This window comes from Cydia splendana, chromosome 9, assembly GCF_910591565.1.
Source record: "Cydia splendana chromosome 9, ilCydSple1.2, whole genome shotgun sequence".
In the NCBI taxonomy this organism is placed as follows: domain Eukaryota; kingdom Metazoa; phylum Arthropoda; class Insecta; order Lepidoptera; family Tortricidae; genus Cydia; species Cydia splendana.
The window spans coordinates 1,679,932-1,701,516 of NC_085968.1; the positions used below are offsets into that span (position 1 = coordinate 1,679,932).

General features: G+C 38.9%; 2 protein-coding genes across 2 annotated transcripts in view; one reads left to right on the forward strand and one right to left on the reverse strand.

The window, feature by feature from the left end:
- Positions 1 to 21,585, reverse strand: part of LOC134793362 (vesicular glutamate transporter 1) — a 53,941-nt gene that overhangs the window by 11,566 nt on the left and 20,790 nt on the right. The window contains exons 2-5 of the mRNA XM_063764922.1: positions 8,361 to 8,541; positions 6,229 to 6,347; positions 1,082 to 1,196; positions 456 to 630 (exon numbers count right to left, since the gene is read on the reverse strand). Coding sequence (XP_063620992.1) covers positions 456 to 630; positions 1,082 to 1,196; positions 6,229 to 6,347; positions 8,361 to 8,541 — 590 coding nt within the window. The remainder of the gene's footprint in view (positions 1 to 455; positions 631 to 1,081; positions 1,197 to 6,228; positions 6,348 to 8,360; positions 8,542 to 21,585) is intronic.
- On the forward strand, positions 13,129 to 18,256 carry LOC134793956 (3-oxoacyl-[acyl-carrier-protein] reductase FabG-like). Its single transcript, XM_063765669.1, has 5 exons — positions 13,129 to 13,393; positions 14,250 to 14,328; positions 16,452 to 16,598; positions 16,987 to 17,073; positions 17,436 to 18,256. The coding sequence occupies exons 1-5, from the start codon at positions 13,140 to 13,142 to the stop codon at positions 17,673 to 17,675; spliced, it is 807 nt and encodes a 268-aa protein (XP_063621739.1). The 5' UTR covers positions 13,129 to 13,139; the 3' UTR covers positions 17,676 to 18,256.

Genomic DNA, 21,585 nt, shown 5'->3' on the forward strand with positions numbered 1-21,585 from the left:
ATATAGTTACCAAACATATAGAATATTCCACGCCATCGCCATCAGGGCTTGGAACCGGTTTTTAAACCCGAAGTAGCCCAATATTTTTAGTTATTTTATGCTCTACCTAGGACGGAATAATGTATTTAGGTAACAACTTCGTATTATTAGACTGTCTCATAAAAAAGGAAATTATAAACTAAAGAAAGAAAAAGAACGTAATAACACCGGTATTTATTGGATGAAGAAAAAACCGGTTCCGAGCCTTGCACGCCATCCTGTTTTAGTGTACCAGTAGCGAACATAGCGGCATGGACACCACGGTGCCCGCGTAGCTGATCATATATAATGTGACAATAGTTACCGAACACGTATAATATGCCAGGCCAGCCCGTATAGTGTGCCAGTAGCGAACATATCGGCATGGACACCACGACGCCCGCGTAGCTGATCATATATAACGTGTCAATAGTTACCGAACACGTAGAATATTCCAGGCCAGCCCGTATAGTGTGCCAGTAGCGAACATATCGGCATGGACACCACGGTGCCCGCGTAGCTCCCGCTGAAGGCGAACGTGGCTAGTCGAGCTCGCTCTTCGCTTGGCGCCCAGCGGGACCACACTGCGTGGATGCACGGGTAAGTTACACCCTGGAAATATAATAAGAACTGTAAAATATAGAAAATAATGACATATAAAGGTAAAGAAGGTAACAAGGCAGCTGATGGTAACCATAGCTACCAAGTAGTCCGGGATCTTAATTAATTAGTAAAGTCCCAACCCAACCGAAAGAACGCATGAATGCGTGCGGGAAAGGTCTTAGATCGTCTACAAGCTCTTTCGTCACTTTTAACTCTTGCGTTTGCGTCGGCCTAAATCGCAAACCTCGTAACTCCTCCGGGGGAGTTACGGGGTTTGCGACTATAAGTAAGTTGTCCAAGGTAGCAATTACTAATTTCCTTGAAATGGAGTTACGAGGTTTGCGAATTAGGCCGACGGTTTGTACACATACTCTGGGCTGCTAACTGCAAATCGGGACTACTTATTTGACTAGTCATTTTTAGAGACAGATTCTTTCAAATTCCTAATTAATCAACTTACCTCGAAGAGTCCCTCGACTACCCTCACGGCGATAAGCAGTGAGGTGCTGGTATGTGCCAGCGGGGGAGTGAACAACGTTAGTAGCGACGTCGCGCCTATCCCAATGGCGAACATTCTAGAAATACAGAGAAGAATAAATAAATACGTAAAACAGCATAAGTAGGTACAGTCAACAACAGAGCTATGAATACAGGCAAAGTGTCAAAAATATGTATACTTACAGTACTTTATTGCCTGTACATTAAGGTCGTGTATACATATTTTTGGCACTTTGCCTGTATTCATAGCTTCTGTTGTTGACTGTACAAGGAATTTCGTTTTTAGTGCCAATTCGTGCCTTGTCACAGTAACAAATTGCTAACAATCAATATAAAAGACGCCAGGGAGTTCATAATATCGTCAATGTGACAAGGACAAAGTGGTACAGAAATCCAATCCCTTGATGGTACCTATCTGCCACTCTCTATTACTTAGTTTTTCAAATAGAGATGTCTCTATAGTGCGTTCAAAAGTATTATTCCTATCTATGATCGCGGACGGGTTGGACTTTTTTCACGATTTCGGGGTTGGTCCCATAGTACAAGTTGCTCAGTAAAGTCAGTATAATGCCAAAACCTCTCTGGCAACGGGAATGCACTTATTTTTTGGCCACCGTGTATAACGCCATTATCCGTTAGTTACCATTGCCGGTGGCTGTACCTTTGTTTCGATTCAAATAAGGTTCACTGAACTAAGACTGTTCGGAGCGGCATGTTTCGAGCTAACATTCTAATTGATTGGTCTAAATACGATATGATACATATTACATATACAGTTCCGTTACTGTTTCAAACGGTTCATGTTATGTGCTAATTAACCTTTAAGGTAAATATTATGTCACATTTATAGACGAGTCCATCGCGTATTTATTTTATAAAATGTAATAAAATACCCGTCTATTAAATGTGAGTTAATTTGTGTTCAAAACGCGAAAGTTTTAAATACTACTATAAGGTAAATTTTTATGATTGTACCAGTAGTAGATTATTTTTCCTCAGAATTTTACAAAATTTGGTTAATTTGAAGAGATTCTCATTCTGGGCGGAATAAATAAGATTCCCAATCCCAATCAAAGAATATAATACTCACTAGGAGAAGAACGGTAACTCCATACAAAAAAATGTCCCCAACCGTTTATACGTTTATACTAGTGGCGCCGTCTTTGTGTACCAATGGAACTAAAGTTGACAACCGGTTTAGCCTGGCGGGTATTGGTAGGTAGTAATTCTGTTGATAAACATATTTGTTATCTTCATATCACGAAATATATGCAAGATGCAAATATTACCCCTTGTTTGTGGTATTATCAATTGATTTAAATAAAAGGCATGTTTATGTTTATAACATTATATATATTATTTATTAAAAAATGTTTTACATATAAAAATATACACTGAAAACTGGCAACTGGCAACTTAATAAAAAAATAGACATTAATAAAGCGCATTCACAAAGTTTTCAGTACCTTTTATACAAATAACATTAGGCATGCCTACCTATTACTAGTGTCCGACCGAAACATGTTTTTTTGCCGAAACCGAAACCGAAACCGAATGTTCGGCTTTGGCTCTAGTTTCGGCCGAAACCGAAACCGAAACCGAACCTTTTGTAGACTTGTTAAAATCGTTAAAAAAATGTCATAAAACCGCTTTTACACACATATTATGGAGCTGTCAACACCCTTGGTCCTTGAAATTGACGTTACTTAAGCAGTTTTTTAAGAAAATTACTAGAGTTAGACCAAGATAATTCTGCAACGATTTTGACAACACACGCAGTGCAAGTGTTATTTTAAACGTCAAAACTTCTATGAAATTATGACGTATAAATAACATATGCACTAGTTGCACTGCGTATGCTATCAAAATAATTGCAGAATTTTCTTAGTCTAACTCTATTCATTCACCAGTCAAGTTAACATGTAGATACAGGGTCAACCAAAACAAAAACGCGAGCGCAGCGAGCGCGAAATTTTTTGTTAAAATATCGCAAGGCCGGGTACCGATCTTCACCTGGGCCTAAAAGTCCGAAGTACCCCAGTGAGGCGAACTTTCATGCGAAGTCAAAGCCGTGCTTCAGGCTTCAGGATAAGTAGTTGAGCACAAACTCCAACCAACGTCCATTGTATTAAAAAGCGAGATATTTCCTTGAGCGCTGGTGGCCTAGCGGTAAGAGCGTGCGACTTTCAATCCGAAGGTCGCAGGTATAAACCCCGGCTCGTACCAATGAGTTTTTCGGAACTTATAGGTATACTTAATATCATTTGATATTTACTATTTGCTTTTCGGTGAAGGAAAAACATCGTGAGGAAGCCGGACTAGTAGTAGTAGTAGTACTAGTAGTAGTAGTAGTAGTAGTAAACTCTTACTACTACTAGTCCCGATAAGGCCTAGTTTACTCTCTGGGTTCGAAGGTCAGTCTGATGGCAGTCGCTTTCGTAAAAACGAGTGCCTACGCCAATTCTTGGGATTAGTTGTCAATTGGACCCCAGGCTCCCATGAGCCGTGGCATAAATTCCGGGATTACGCGAGGAAGATGATGAGTTTTCTTATTATTCCTTTGCCCAGGCCCAGTAACATGCGACAGTGCTATTTCATTTACTCCGATACAATTAGACAGTGTGCGCGTTATAGGTATTAAGACTCTTAAGACTGCGTCTAGTGGTGCCCTCATTAGTGGAATTGTTTTGATAATAAACCAATTAATTACTGTACCTATACATGAATCAGTATATTATGTAGTACATGTATGTGTTATGTAGGTACATATTAATATTGTTGTCCTACTTATTCCCCAACTTTTGGTCTTTGTCACATAGTTTAGTTTCATAGTACGAAGTACCATTATGTAAGTTTCGGCCCGGCCGAAAGGTTCGGCCGTTTTTTGGCCGAAACCGAAACTACAGCCGAAACATGATTTTTTGGCCGAAACTGGCCGAAACCGAAACCGAAACCGAACCTTCGGTCGGACACTACCTATTACACTTTACACACAGATACACTACACTTTACATACGGCATTTTACACAGATTTCCAACTTGTATTCATACATTTCTTCACGGTTAATTAATACGCTTTCCAGATGCGTTATGACTCGGTTCCTTCTGAACCCACTAAAGTTGTAAATTTCACTCTGGCTGCTTCAACAGCCGTTGCTCCGCATTTAGCACATTTTCTATGTGCATTGCTGTAATCCATGTAGGTACAGACTTACAGTCTTAAGTGGTACGTAGCGGTACACGTTGTATGTATTATTTAAAGAGTTAATGAATAAAATTTTCGTTATGAACTTTAACCACAGCAGTTGGACAGAGTCATTGACAAATATATTTTTTATTATGGTGGGTAGACGTACCTACCCTCCATATATTTTATGAACATTGATTAAGACAGTTGGAAGCAAATATTCATTATAAAACTTAATCGCATGTAATTAAGTTTTAAGCGTTTTAAGTCCCGTTTTATGATTAATATTGTATAAAATTCGTGATAATTTAAATCAGAGTTGGGAGCAATGTTGCTGTAGAAAAATGTTTTTATTTTTATTACTCGCAACTTTTTCCCGGAGGCCAACGCACACATAGAAGATTAAGGCGCACACATGCGCAATTATTTGGGGACATAACTTTCTTAGGAAGTGAACAGGCCTTGATCCCAATCCCAATTTGGGACAAGAAAAAAAGCCGGGCAGCGTCACCAGTAGGGGTTGCAAATATTCGAAACTTTCAGGTATTCGAATATTCGACTTTTTCTGGCGAGATATTCGAATACTTATTCCAATAATTATTCGAATATTAAAAAAAATAAGAAAAGGAAAAAAATCGGTTTATTATCGTTTTATTCAAAAGCTATTTCCACATATTGCTAAAACTAATGATATTTTGCAGAAATCCACTTAAGTAATTGACTAGATTTTATCATCCTACTCTGAGATGCCCACGTTTATAAAAACAAGTAAAACGCTATAATTAGGCGTTTTCAATATCTCTTGATAAAACTTTTATTATAAATGCGTCGTTGCGTGAATTAATATAACTTTAAACATCCAAATTCCAAACACGTACGAAAAAAATAGTAGGATTTTCTGATTTTTAAATTAACTTCTAGTCACTCAGAGGCCTGTAAAATGGCCTTTAATAACATTGTATTTTGAATCTTTATTGACAGTATTTGTCTTGGCAAGTTTAGTTTTGATTCTTAATGGTCGGTTTATGATATAAATTATATAATAGGTATTGGAATATTTAAGGGAAAAAGTTGACTGACTACTGGGTGGATTATTCGTTAGCTAAATGTACATGGCTAGATTACCTAGTTGGGCAGGTTTAGTATGATCAAATTTGCAAATTGCGATAAAGTGCAAGGTTTAGACTAAAGGTACGCTTGTACTCAATAAACAGAATGACAATTTAACTTAAAACTTGCGTAACGTTGCTTGTACCTAGAAAAAGCATCAGCCGCACCGTAAAAAAAACATACTTTTTGATTTCGTTTTCTTTGAAGGTATCTTCTGTATTCACGAGATATCGAGAGGAATTTAATACAGTAAAAACATTATTTCCTTCGCATTTGGTTACTTACCGTTCCTCATTCACTGTAAATACCCGGCAAAACACACAGAAACTGTAACTATAGCGGATGAAAATAGATTTTTTCTGGTAATAAAAAATATTCGAATATTCGAAACCTGAGCGACTAAATATTCGAATATCAAAACAGGTCGAATATTCGACATATTCGAATTGCAAGCCCTAGTCACCAGGTACCTGTAGCACATATATCAATCATCGTCATCGCGCAGACGAAGTCAGCAGAAGCTAGTAGGTATGTTAATAATGTGCTAGACGGAACGGACCTGTTACCTACTATTTTAGCCGCCAGGAAGCCACCAGGCTGCGTCACCAGCATAGTTATAAGAAGTAAGGAGATTTATAACAAAGCATAATTTCAATGTCTCGCTGTCTCCAACTGTCCCCCACCACATCATTGAGGGTGTGGCCATTCTAAGATCTGAGGTCACCAGGTACCCGTAGAACATATATCAATCATCATCATCACGCAAAGTCAGCAGAAGCTAGTAAGTTAATAATGTGCTAGACGGAACGGACCTGTTACCTCCTATTTTAGCCGCCAGCCAGCCGCCGGGCAGCTGCGTCACCAGGTACCCGTAGAAGAATGATGACAGCACCAGACCCTTGGTTTGGGAGCTCCAGTCAAACTCTGGTATCTGCAACGTAAAGTATCAATTAGTTAATTCTTTTGTTGAACGCTCACCGTTCCGACTAAACATCTAGTGCGCTCCCCGGCTCGTACCAATGAGTTTTTCGGAACTTATGTACGAAATATCATTTTCATATTTACCAGTCGCTTTTCGGTGAAGGATAACCTCGTGAGGAAACCGGGCTAATCCCAACAAGACCTAGTTTCCCCTCTGGGTTGGAAGGTCAGATGGCAGTTCGCTTTCGTGAAAATTATAAAAACTACGTCAAATCTTGGGATTAGTTGCCAAGCGGATCATAGACCTAAATTGCTATTTATAATGAAATCAAAGATTTTTTATTTCATTTCATTTCAAATAGCTTCTGGGCCTTCTGGCAATGGAATTGGAGGCATTGGCGGCCGTGCGACTTTCAAACAGAAGGTCGCAAGTTCAAGTCCCGGCTCGTACTCTTGAAATATAAAACTGTAATGTTAAATAATGTACTTACCTAAAGGTACGAAAGTTTAAATACAAAAATAAGATAATTTTATATGTAGGTACAGTCGCCATCAGATATATCGGAGCAGCCAAGGTGGTCACAAATTATGTGAACACGCTTCTATTGCCGAGCCGTTATTGTGCGTGTTCAGATATTTTTGAGCACCTCGGCCGCTCCGATATATCTGACGGCGACTGTACACAAAATACGTACGAACAACGTAACATATTGTTCTGTATAAATAAACTTTTTAGTTTTTAAGACAGTGCTACGCCCTTGCAGGGTGACCATGTACCTACCAAACCTTTATGTAACACCATGGTTTTTCGCATGAAATAAATGAAATGAAATCAAATATCATCTTCGCTTATTTTATGACAGCAAACAATATTTTAATATAAACAGGCAAAATACGTATTTTTCATTCTGCATGAGATTACTGGACTGATTTTTACGATCGCTAAAATTCAACATTTTCCACAGCCTTTATTAATTTTCCAAAAACAACTAGGCAAATTGAATCTTATTCACTCGTGTTAAAGATCAGACAAATTACAGTAAGTCCAGTTAGGGTCATATTAAATTGGGTGACGCTACATAAAGGATCTATTTGCGCTGAAGTTAGAAAAGGGTCGTATTAATATAAGTTTACGACTGTCCTCGAATAGGCCCCCTCGAGTCCGCCTTGAAACATTTTATGTTTTGTAACGACATGGGTGCGAAATATGTTGCAGTCGCGTTACAAGGTTAAATGGTTAGATATATTCGGGATATTCTTGCAAATGGTAAGTAATGTGATGGGGTTCGGTTGAAGGGGAAAAGTAAAGGGGGAAGAAAGAAACACGGCTTATTAATATCTACAGTATCACCAAACATAAGGCAAAGAAACGTACCATACAATTATTAGATCACTACACCTTATAAAACAAAGCCCCCGCCGCGTCTGTTTGTTTGTGTGTATGTATGTTGGCGATAAACTCAAAAAAATACTGAACGGATTATCATACGGTTTTCTCAATTGATTCACCTATCATTAGAGTGAATCTTGAGGAATTTAGGTGTAGAATTTGTTAAGATTTTGTGTAACCCGTGCGAGACCGGGGCGGGTCGGTAGTCATAAATATGAGAACGGTACCTGATTTATTGAAATCCAGTAACAATGATGATGGAATATATGATTTAATTTGTAATACTTACAAACACAACAGTCCCGTTTTATAGCTTGGTCTCCACTGGCTCTGTCGTAGCAACGACAGCGACGGACAAGTTGACGCGTAACGCGTATATAGACATTGAAATACCCGAAGAACGCCAGGAGAGTCACGATGAGCCAACAGCTCGCTGTTGATACTTACAAACACAACAGTTCCGTTCTCTAGCTTGGTTTCCACCGGCTATGTCATAGCGACCACGGACGGACAAGTTGACGCGTAACGCGTAGACATTGAAAAACCCGAAGAACGCCAGCAGAGCCACGATGGTCGATGAGCCTACACGCCGTTAAAGTAGGACATAATCATAGTATAATTTAAGAAACTCACAAACACAACTGTCCCGTTCTCCAGCTTGGTCTCTACCGGCTCTGTCATGGCGACGACGGCGACGGACAAGTTGACGCGTAACGCGTAGACATTGAAAAACCCGAAGAACGCCAGCAGAGCCACGATGAGCCTCCGCCGACGCCAGAAGCACCATGTCGCTTGGTGCTCTTGTGATCGCTCTCTGCGGACAAAAACAACGATAAGTTTATTGTGTAGGTATATTTTATTATGAGTATTTATAGGGTTCCGTACCCAAAGGGTAAAAACGGGACTCTATTACTAAGACTTCGCTGTCCGTCCGTCTGTCTGTCACCAGGCTGTAACTCATGAACCGTGATAGCTAAACAGTTGAAATTTTCTGAGATGCTGTATTTCTGTTGCCGCTATAACAAGAAATACTACCTAAAAACAGAATAAAATAAATATTTAAGTACCACTTATATTTAAATATTTAAGTACAGTAGAATCCGCTTATAATGACATCGAAGGGAAGTGACAAACACGTCATACTAAGCGGATGTCATATAAAGCATAGTTGATTAACTTCTTATTTTTGTTAATTTTTCCGCATTAATCTCAAATTCCTTTGTGTGAGATGAGTTTTATTAATCTTGTACCAATTATCAACTTGTCACCGAGAGTAAAAATAAAACAACCTGAACGCCACGCGTGCATGCAGCAAACGTTCTCGCAGGGAAAGACGTGGGAACGGCCACGAAAACCAGCGAATGTGTCAGTATAACCGGACATAATTTCATGAAAATAGGATTTATAGGTCATAGTAAGCGATTTGTCACTATAAGCGAAGTCATCTTATCCGACTTTGTCACAAAGAATTTTATATGAAAACCAAACTTCGCACAGTAATTACGTCATAGTAAGCGGTTGGTCAGTTTAAGCGGAGTCATAATAAACGGATTCCACTGTATCACAAATATTTCTGTAATACTCCCAAACAAAGTGATTTTTTTTCCGTTTTTTGCGTAATAGTACGGAACCCTTCGTGCGCGAATCCGACTTGCACTTGGCCGGTTTTTTTATAACACGTCGGTGGCAAACAAGCATACGGCCCGCTTGATTGTCAACAGTCACCGTAGCCTTAGGACGCCTGCAAGTCTACAGGTTTTTGCATGCCTACCGACCCTTTAAAAATTTGTCTGGATATTTTTTTTGAAGAACAGTTTAATAAAAATATAGACATACGTCATATACGTAGATCCTCATTTCCCATCAAGCGCTAAATAAACTTCAAAAACTTTTTACTGAGAGGCCATTGTGGCAAATTAGAACAATCCAAAGACAATAAAAAAGCCAAAATTAACCTTCAAACTCGACACCCGAACGACAGTAAAGGTGTCATAAACCGCTCGAGTTAAACGCCTGCAACTGGGTCACCTAATTAGGTCGACATCTTATGGGGACCATGATTACTTGCCGAATAATGGAGCCACTGGGATTTGTTTGATTGCGGTGGGTTGTCTGTGTTGTCATTGGTCTGGTGCGCTTAGGGTTGTCTATGTTGTATTTGGTCTGGTTGAGTGCATATAAATGAAGTGCATAAGAATGACGATGACGTTGGACTGATGACCTGGTAAAGGTCGCGGGAGTCCGCTGGATGCGGGTGGCGCAAGACCGGTCATTGTGGCACTCTTTGGGGGAGGCCTATGTCCAGCAGTGGACGTCCTCTGGCTGATATGATGATGATGATGATGACGTCGGATCGGAGCCGTCTAAATATTTCTGTCTCCGATACTAAAATAGTATTTTATGTGATTGCTACATAATAAAAGGCAATTAAAATACAAGAATGAGTTTATGAAACGAGCTGAAAGCGACACACATATATTAAAAGCTCTATATGATGTGTTCAGGGACCGCATGTTACGACGGCCATTGCGGCATTTGAATACACTGTTTGCAATTGACATTTCATTTCTAATAAAATGTGAGATCAAATCAAATTCCTTTGTTTTTAAGAAATGTTCGAAATTTGAATGTCATTATCACCACGTGTTTGTGTGTAGGTATGTATGTTCGCGATAAACTCGAAAACTACTGAACGGATTTTCACCTATCAATAGTGATTCTTGAGGAAGGTTTAGGTTTATATACTTTGTTAAGGGTTTGTGTAACCCGTGCGAAGCCGGGGCGGGTCGCTAGTTAAATATAAGTTAAGAGTGTTACAATATGATTAATCATTATTAAGAATAAATTAATACATCGTAGTTCTTAGTGGCATTTACGCACGGATAGGGCACACACATCAAATAAAAATATAATGCGTCCCGAAGTTGACCTAACTCATTATAAGCCACGGTGTTTCACAAACCACGACATATCGTATAACATATACCTAATTAGCTAAATAAAACTAAAACCAGGTGCGAGTCGGACTCGCCCACCGAGGGTTCTGTACTTTTAAGCATTTGTCGTTATAGCGGAAACAGAAAAACATCATCTGTGGAAATTTCAACTGTCTAGTCTGTCTATCACGATTCATGAGATACAGCCTGGTGACAGACAGACGGACAGTGGAGTCTTAGCAATAGGGTCCCGTTTTCACCCTTTGGGTACGGAACTCTAAAAATGACTGGTGCATAAAAGGAATTTTATTCTTTATTCAAACAAACACTAGGTATTTATAAGTTTACCGCTGCAGGATGCCAACTGCCGTATTCGAACTTCAAGATATTCACAAGAAACGACACGTACTAGATCCATTCTAGATACGTTATAGTTTAGATATCAACTAGTTCGCTTTTGCAGTTCGCAATGTCACTTTTACGTTAGATAGAGTAAGATATCTATTAGATGTGAATTGGATCTCTAAGTCATATCCTGTGGAAATCGATCAAGTGTATCTCCAGAATCGCGCAAATGTCAAATTTGACAGGTTAGATCTTAAACATATCGTTATCGTATCTTGGAGATGTCTAAAAGATATCTAATATGTCTATTTCAAAATCCGAATCGGGCCCCAAGACACTTATACTGTTAATACATAGTCAGTGAACATGTATACACTTTTCGAACTATCTCTAGAATCTTAAATTAAACATACATATGTACTTAACGCGTTAGTATCCGTTATTTATGAAAAGTGGGTGACAACCCTAATATAGCCAATGTTACCAATGTATCTTCGAGATTTTTCCACGCCTGAGATATAGTAAACATTGTAAACAAAAGGTCCCTTTTGGGAATTAATCGGGGACGTCTCACCTCGGGGTACCTTTTCTTTTTATATTTATTCTAGCGCGCTTCTGACACGTCACATTGACAATTTGCTGGATTGAGCTGAAAAATAGTATAGGTACTCACTGAAAGAAATGGGAATTGCGAACTATGTTATACCTGTTACAGAATCGTTAATCAGTTTTAGGACATGTCTTTCTAGCTGTAGATTATATTTTAAATCAGAAAAAATAAAAAACCGGACAAGTGTGAGTCGGACTCGCCCACCGAGGATTCCGTACTTTTTAGTATTTGTTGTTATAGCGGCAACAGAAATACATCATCTGTGAAAATTTCAACTGTCTAGCTATCACGGTTCGTAAGATATAGCCTGGTGACAGACGGACGGACGGACGGACAGCGGAGTCTTAGTAATAGGGTCCCGTTTTACCCTTTGGGTACGGAACCCTAAAACTGATCTCATACAAAAAGCTCCGTCACATTTTTTGAGGACAAATAACAAGACAACGAAAATAATTTTGTCCCCTTTAACACTTTCCTAAAAATAAGATACCTATTTAGGTTCCATTTAATTTTTGGTTATAAATTTAGGTACAAGTACATTTATATACGTAAGTGAATGTCATTGTTTTAATTATAATAAATTACAAGCAATAATGCAAGCGAGATAAGGTATTCATTAAGTGTTTTGTTTACCCAAGTGTCTGTCTGTCTGTGCGATAACAATAATGCCGATAAGAGTTATTATAATAAACTGTTTTGTAATTTCTATCTTCAGTCTTAAGACGAACGTCGCATACGTAAGAACTGTTTTCATATTCTAGATCTAGATACTAAAATAGCATGGGGGCTAGCCAAGTGACAATTGTTTATAAAAAACGCGAATCGAACCTTAAATAAATAACTGGGGCCCGTTTCTCGAACGGTATTAGTCTAATATTATTAGTGTGTTGATATGGTAACCCATACGACTTGACAGTTCGTGGACTAAATTACTAGTGTAATACAGTTCGAGAAATGGGCCCCTGGAAATGATGACTTTTCGTCGCAACTGGGGCCCATTTCTCGAAAGATATTAGACTAATATTATTAGTCCACGAACTGTCAAATCGTATGGGTTGTCATGACAACACACTAATAATATTAGACTAATACCGTTCGAGAAATGGGCCCCTGTTATCCCGAACCATATTTATTTTCTATTGACGTTTGGCGATAAACGATTGTCTTTTGTGGTTACGATTTCAGTTCGATTGCCCCAGATTGCCCCAATTTGTCCGACCGATTTATCATTTTTTACAAAATTGGTACAAAAACACGATGGCTGGGTAAATTGGCCAATCGAACTATCATTTTAGTATCTGGAATTATAAAAACATAGATAGCATAAGAAATAATTTCGGTACATTTCGGCACAGTATCTCGTCTAAAGTTATTTTAGAACAGTGTTTTTTTTGTAGAACAGTCTTGTTAGACATAATAAGGCATTCAAAATAAGTGATTTATAAATAGGTACGTGTCTGAACCAAACGTCAAATCAAAACAACTTCCTTTTTTTTCAAGTGCATTATTTTGTCTTAAAAAATGAGTTTCGAAAACAAAGTGGTACTAGTGACCGGTGCAAGCGCCGGTATCGGCAAAGCCATAGCGTTACTATTCGCCGAGCGCGGCGCGCGACTTGCGATCGTCGGTCGCAACGCGGAGAACCTGCGCGCGGTCGTAGACGAGTGCGCGGTTGCAGTCGCAAGCGCAGGGCGGCCGCTGGAGATAGTAGCTGATCTGTCGACGGACGAGGGGTGCGAGAAGACGGTGAAAGAGACATTGGACCATTACGGAAGGTAAAAATTCCTCAATACGAATCATAACTGTGTCTATGTTGTCGACATCGAAATTTCGCTATCTGCCTCTCTATCGCTATTGTATATTCGAACAGGGCCTCATTTCTCAAACGGTATTAGTCTAATATTATTAGTGTGTTGCCATGGCAACCAATACGATTTGACAGTTCGTGGACTAATAATATTAGTCTAATATCGTTCGAGAAATGGGCCCCAGTAGAAAAGCAAATAGACGATTGAACGAAGTGGGTCGCGGTAAGTCCCCAGTTTTTCGGGCGGCACACAAAGGACCAGCGTTGGGTTGCAAAGGTCAAAAACAAATGAGCACTGCCCGTAACATTTTTTTGTGATAAGCGAAGCGGCTGATGGCAAGCAATTACCGTAGTCCATGGACACCTGCAATACCCAGGTTACAAGAGTGTTGCCAGATTTAAGGTGGGAATACGCTCTTTTCTTAAATGTTGTATCGGTCCAGAAATACCGCTGGCGACAGTTCATTCCACAGTTTAGTTGTGCCAGCCAGGAAGTTTCTGGAGAATCGCACAGTTGAGCAATTAACAGCTTGTGGGAATTGTGGGAATGTAGGCAATGATTTTATCATACTTATCCAAATAAAAGAAGTAGGTACCTTTTCATGTGGATAAGGGTTAAATAAGAAAATTTACCTTTATAGTCTTTACTTTTGGATATGTCTATAGGGAGGCCGTGAACACAGTTTTGTGTTTGACGCTTATTTATGTAATTTGCCGGTGTATTAGCTTTATTAAATTTGACGTTCATAAGCGCATTGTAAGATGCCTACTTGAATAATTAAACTATCTTTATCTTATCTTTACATTTTCTCTATAATTTTCAGACTGGACGTCCTGATAAATAATGCAGGAGTCGGCGCACGGACGGACCTCGCGCGGACCGACATGGCGATATTTGATGAGGTGAGGAAAACTTATATTATAAAGCAGGAAGTTTAGAGCTAATTTCTGAATTCATACGGAAACTTGACTTGACTAAGTATATTAAATTTGGGATCTATATCTGAATCCCTAAAGTCTTTTCTCCTATCTTTGCATTCCCTAATATTGTTTGTTATAATGATCAGTTGTCCTAACACTAAAAACCCTAATTTTCTTTTCCCTAACCTAACTTAACCTATCCTAATGTTATTAAGCATATTTTCTTTTTTGCGGGGGTCGCAGTTCTAACCCTAACCTAACCTACTTTTGTGGCAGCAAGTTCTAAAACCTAACCATTTTTCAGAACCTTACATTATGGAAAATAATCGTTATGACAATTAATCGTTAGGGCATGTGCCCATTAGGACAAACCAGTTAGGGCAAGTGACTTTAGGACAAACGTTGTTAGGGATTCAGAATGACACCCTAAATTTGCAAGGGCAGACTCTACTAAAACCTTTAAAGATGCTGAAAGTCGGCTCGAGAGAAAAAGAAATCACGAAAACATGTCTAATTTTAATTTATTTTTAGTTGTATATTTAACCTGCAGCAGTATAACTGTATAAAATAGCTGACGAGCAACATTTTAAAGAGTAGTATATTTTAAGTTGAGGGTAACTTAGTTAAAAGATAAAAACCCACACGACTGCCATATCTTCCGTCGCATCTTTCACACGCACTTTCATATCTTTTGTTTACTTCTATTAATCTTAAACAACAACCACAACAACAAAAAAACTGAAAGCCTATACATACCTTTATCAAAAACAAAAAGCTTTTAAATTGTTCAACCATAATCTGCTATACAAAATTATTTGCACCACGAAAGTCCCGCTGTTATTCTAATCTTATCTAAGAGATACTATTATCTAACGAGTACCGATGGCACTATATTACCTAAATAAGTACTAGAATTGGGCACCTCACGACAAGGTTAGGCTAGCTCGACCACTTGTGGCTGCAATTTACAAATTTAATTTGGGCTGTACATACACACTCGTCGAGAGACCCCGAGACAGACAGGTCGAGAACGAGTGTGTACATGCTGCTCCCTTCTCGTGTTCTCTCGCTCATCCTTATCTTGTCTCACGCTTCTCCGATTGGTTGGAGCGGTGCCAAGACTCCCGGCGAGAGGCTCTCGACGAGTGTGTACAGCCGACATTACAATTGTGTCACTTTACAACTGCTTTATGTGGTTGCACTAATTGGGTATGTCAGTCACTTGAAGGCACGCCAGCGAGAGTTGTGGCTTTCTCCGTTTTGTACAGGGAAACGTTCTCGCTCGAGAATATTTACACGGGAACATTCTCGAGAACGGCACCAGTCACAACTCTACCTGTAACATGGTGATCCTGCGTCATTCTTCATGGTGTAGTGTAGCCACCATGTGCACTGCCCGTTAAAAAAAACAGTTTCGCTCGGCTTTTGCTAATAAATTTTTTCCACGGCATTTGAGTGCAAATTGCAAAAAAAATATTCATATTCTATTCTATGGCCGAAAACGGTTCTGAGATGATGACATTCTCGGCACACTATACCTACTATTTAGATTGCCATGGTTTCTCTGCATAAATTCATTGGACATGCATTATTCTACGTTCGATCGGAGAGGAGTAATCCGAATTCCATTACTTATGAATATGTACTAACAATACTCGTAACTGACCATATTTGACCCTTACGTCTTTGCAATAGGGTTGACGAACTGTCAGCAAACTGTGTCAAGCTGCAAGCTGGTATGAAACGGAGATGTTTCATTCACAGTAAGGGGATTGAATTAAACATTCTCTCACTGACATATCTCCTAGAGAAAATTATGATTGAAATGAAATTATGACAATAATAATTCAGTTAATTGAATAAAGTTCATAAGTGGCGATGTGTCAAAAACATGCGCAGGTTGGCCGGACTTAATTTAACTTTCCTGTAAATAAGTACCTACTCAACAGGAGGAACATAATTATATATAACAAGTCTGTGGGAATCGAGTTTAATGGACACACCGCCAATACTATTCATATCTTGCAAGACTTCTAATTAGTATAGCAGTGGCGCCATCTGTATTTAAAGTGTCGAATTTATTAAGAAAATTATATAATTTACAGGTGTTCAACACGAACGTAAGAGGCGTTTACAACCTCACGCGGCTATTGGCACCAGCACTTATCGAAAGCAAGGGTAACATCGTCAACATTTCAAGCATATCTGGTACGGCGGTGGCGGTGGGAAGCCTGCCTTACAGCATGTCGAAGGTAAGGAAACCAATCGTTATTGACTTACTAAAAGAGCGTTTAAAACTCAGAATCATTGCAAAAATTATGACCTGACTCAGCAGTCCCGTTCTACTGATTGAGCCCAGTTGAGGAAAATATCCTCATGGGACAACTACAGCCACTCTTCAATTACAAGAATGCGTGGCACATTTTCCCAAGTACAGAAAAGGCCTAATCCTCAATCCACCAAGGAAGGGTCAACCGATATTCAGAATCTTTTATCTAATGATACGCCCCTCGTGACCACTTTCCGAGTCATTGCCTGAGAGGGCCTTGATCAAAAATCTGTTGCTGACTAGAGGGCTTGTCAACTCTGGCCCTAGAAAAATGAACCGTAATAATAAAAACGTAATGATGTTATTTCCAGGCAGCGCTAGACCACTTCACAAAACTGATCGCCCTCGAGTTGGCACCAAAAGGCGTTAGAGTCAACACAGTGAGCCCTGGAGTCACAGTAAGTTTAAATAATCAAGCTCTTTATATACGTCTTGCACAACGAGTAACGCCGAATCCCTACTATTGGCTGTTGTACCAGATGAAATTTGGCGTTTCGTGAACCAAAGATTGAATTGATTCAAATGAATTTAGGTATGATCTATAAAGAAAGACTGTCTAAAAGCTTTTTCGTCGCTTTTAAGATTTGAGTTTGTACACATACTTTACTTACAGAAGGGTTGATCAGAAGAAGTGAAGCTCTTCTTATATTTTACGCTATGACGGACTTCCTGCAAAACAAATTATATGCCGGTCTTACCCACATTGACCTTATAAATTTACTTTTCTACGTGATCTAAAAGTTTTCCTCGACTCTTACAGGTCAGTGATTTCGTCCAACGCATAACCGGTATCAGCGACGAGGCGTACTCCGAGTTCCTAACCAACATGGCCAAATGCATCCCCATGCGGCGCGTGTGTCAGCCTGAGCACATAGCCAAGATGGTGGCGTTTCTGGCCAGCGAGGACAGTGAACTAGTCACGGGGACTATAGTTAAAGTCGACGGCGGAGCTGACTTGCATGTCGACTTTACATACATGGCGAAGCAGACACAGAAATAAATAAAAATGTGACCTCTTCAAAATTAATGTCACACTACTTTACCTTATATTATTTAACTAAGTAATCAAATATTACAAAGAAGTATAAAACAATCAGGGGCCCATTTCATGAACGGTATTAGTCTAATATTATTAGTGTGTTACCATGGTAACCGATACGATTTGACAGTTCGTGGACTAATAATATTAGTCTAATACCGTTCGAGAAATGGGGCCCCAGGTCTATTACTCAACTTGGGAATGCAATCTCGTTCTCGCGAGATCTCGAGAGGTCGTCGGCAGGAAATCCCGGTTTTTGCAATCATGATCGAGATTTTTATGAATCTAGCTGCATATACTTCATTCTTCTGTAACTTTGCCGTTGCATGTAACAATAGGATAATTTTGTGACGTCTGTGACTTGTGACGTCACGTCATTTTACAAACAACAAATAACAATAAGCGTGTGAAACGCCAAGATGACTCGGCACGAGAAGCCCTGTAACACGACATGGTCTGCCAACGTCAGTGTCGAGGTAAAAACAATAAAAATATTGTAATTATTCTTTAATAAAGTTTCTTATAAGAATAAATTCTTTCATTCCAACACGAAACCCTTAAGTTAGCCTTTCTTTTATATTTTGCCATTTTTATATATTGTGACCTTTTTTGCCACTTTTGTGTTATTTCTACTCAGAATTACGAGCTCTTTCGATCCTAATGGGATAAAAAAATGTCCCAGGGATTTTTCCTATTGTGTTACCATTTCCCCATACACTTTGTATGGCGGTAACAAAAAGGAAAGTTTGAAAAATGTATGGAAATTTTAGGACACTTTCTTTCTCTTATAAGGATGAAAAGGGCTCGCGATCCTGGCTAGAAATAACACAAAAGTGGCAGAATAGGTCACAATATATAAAAATGGCAAAAAATAAAAGAAACGCTCAAGTCACACCATGAGTCTAGCCGACGTTAAAATATGTAGTATCATCATCATCTTTCTCGCGTTATCCCGGCATTTTTCCACGGCTCATGGGAGCCTGGGGTCCGCTTCGCAACTAATCCCAAGAATCGGCGTAGGCACTAGTAATTTTTACGAAAGCGACAGCCATCTGACAGATAAGTTCCGAAAAACTCATTCGGCCACGAGCGCTCTAAAAAATAATTATGTAGTATCATTTAACTAAAACAAAACGTATTGTCTTCATAATATACGCTCCTTTTTTTTAGGCTTCCGTACCTAAAGGGTAAAAACGGGACCCTATTACTAAGACTCCACTGTCCGTCTGTCCTTCCGTCTGTCTGTCACCAGGCTGTAACTCATGAACCATGATAGCTAGACAGTTGAAATTCTCACAGATGATGTATTTCTGTTGCCGCTATAACAACAAATACTAAAAACAAAATAAAATAAATATTTAAGCGGGGCTCCCATACAACAAATGTGATTTTTATGCCGTTTTTTACGTAATGGTCCGGAACCCTTCGTGCCCGAGTCTGACTCGCGCTTGGCCGGTTTTTGATACCATAACGTAAACGTTTGTTAAAATTATCAATAAAAACAGCAATTAAAAACAGTCAACGTATTTTTGGGCCACCCTGTAAATACAGGTTCCGCACCAGTGGTCGCCTTGGGGGCAACAAAACAATTCGCACGGTCCAACTAACTTCACACTTTTTGTGGTCTCGGACTCGGAACTGTTGGGTGATCAAGTATTGTTTCGATATAAATAACTACTATTACTAATGATAATGACGGAGCTATACATTTTGGTTAGAGCTGAAAAGCCTGTACCACAATGTTTATAAAGAAAGGAACCTACCTAAGGAGTTCATATTCAGATTGTAATAAAATACTTACATCATTAATTACAGCAACGCAAATTGCGGTCGAAATACTGTATAATGTAATTTCAAAAATAATTATTTAATTCTATGTAGTCGTCTATCATATAAAGGGGCCCACTGATTAACAGTCCGTCGGACGGTATCGGCCTGTTAGTTAGAACACAATTTTGACCGTTCTGAACAACTGACAGGCCGATACCATCCGGCGAACTGTTAATCAGTGGGCCCCTTTATATGATAGACGACTACATAGAATTAAATAATTATTTTTGAAATTACATTATACAGTATTTCGACCGCAATGAAATAACAATTTGGTAATTTTGTCTTATAGATTTCTACACATTATCACTAATAATTATATTGCCTCGGAATAATAAGTTTTTAGTAGGTACAATCAAATAATATTAAGGTTTATGAAAATTGTAATGGAACAATATTATTCGTGTCATTCATTACTGACAGTGTCGGCCCGTATTATTGTCTTCATTGATTACATTATAGAAGTTAACGATATATGTAATTTGAAAAAAATTGCACTTATTTTATTGGAATTTGAACTTGGGCCAAAGTTGTAAGTTGTGGACTAAAGATACCTGATTTTACGGTACGAATATTGCAACATTCCATTTATAGATAAGATAAATAATAACCCTATTATGTCGGTAAAAGTAGAATACCTTCAATGTAACATAGGCACCTACTTAGATATCAGAATTATAATTATGTATGTACAACATTACAAGGTTAGTTTTGCTTGTTAAGTGAATGAGTTTCCGCTTTAAGAGTGTTATAATATACGTAATTAAGTTCCTTGATAAAGATTTAACAAATAAAAAATATTTATTAACTGCTGTGTAATTAAAATAGTTTGTAGTTATTTGAGGCTAATGGGAAGTTTATGAGTCAAGTCAGGTTTTTGCCATTTCTAGACTCTGTGCGGAAAGAGAATTGGGCCCCAATAGCGCCATACATTTCACGATTCTTCTCTTTCCGAACAAACTCTACTAGTAACTAGGGGAGACTGGGGCCAATTGAAGAAGGGCTCCCGCAAAACTGAAGTTTTTATTTTGAATTTTTACACATTTTAATGAAGGACAAATGCATTGAATTCACACGGAAACTAGACTATATTTTCGAGGGCAGACTTTAAGAAAAATCTAAAAAGGTAAAGTTGGTTTGATAGAAAAAAAAACACGAAAACATGTCTAATATTGATTTATTTTCAATTGTATACCGTTACCCTACATACCGTATAATTTTAGTGTAAAATATCTAAACACGCCTCTATTTTCAAGGGCTCAAGGCGCTAGAGCGCGTGTTCAGATCTTTTTGAGCACCTCGGCCACTCAGTTATATCTGATGGTGACTGTACCATGATTTGCAATACCTACAAGTAAAAAATTCTAATTCTAACATTGAGCCTTGTACCTCTCTAATTCAAGTGACAAAAATAATCTAAGAATAGAAAATGCGTGACTTACATATTTATCACTGGAAGCTACTTAGCACGATATCGGATATATTTACTGTAGGTATTTCTGTAAAACACAATTAAATAATACGAGTTAAGTTGTTTTTATATCGATCCTTATTACCCTTATGGATGGAAGTCATTTCAGATGTAGATTATTTTTTATTTTATTTTTATTACTGTGAGTGTTAGGCCCTATCTTCATACATCGCAGCGGGGTGCGCAGGGGGGGGGGAGAGTGGACTGTAGAAATTCTCGTAGGCGGCAGAGGATGGAGCAATAAAACAACGCAGCTGGCTTCTTCAGATGCAGGAGGGTCGAGGTTGGAGAGGTTTCTTCTTTTCCTTTTAGTTGTTTCCTAGTCGGCTGCTGGCTCTGGACTGACGCTGAGCGGGGCGACGTACCGGCTTTTATTACTGCCTATTTTATGTACCTCGTCCCCCGCTACCCGCGTGGCGCGCATGCGCGGATCGAGAGAGATCGGCGCATGCGCGCAGACTTCCTATCTCTTTCTAATAAGATACCTCTCTTTCTAATATGATACCTCTCTTTCTAATATGATACCTCTCTTTCTAATATGATACCTCTCTTTTCCTCGGCCCTCATGCT

Excerpts from the sequence above, each read along its gene's own strand:
- LOC134793956 (XM_063765669.1), top strand. The coding sequence starts at position 13,140 with ATGAGTTTCGAAAACAAAGTGGTACTAGTGACCGGTGCAAGCGCCGGT. Across the intron at positions 14,329-16,451 it reads ACATGGCGATATTTGATGAG|GTGTTCAACACGAACGTAAG; the intron begins GTGAGGAAAACT and ends TATAATTTACAG. Across the intron at positions 17,074-17,435 it reads CAGTGAGCCCTGGAGTCACA|GTCAGTGATTTCGTCCAACG; the intron begins GTAAGTTTAAAT and ends CGACTCTTACAG.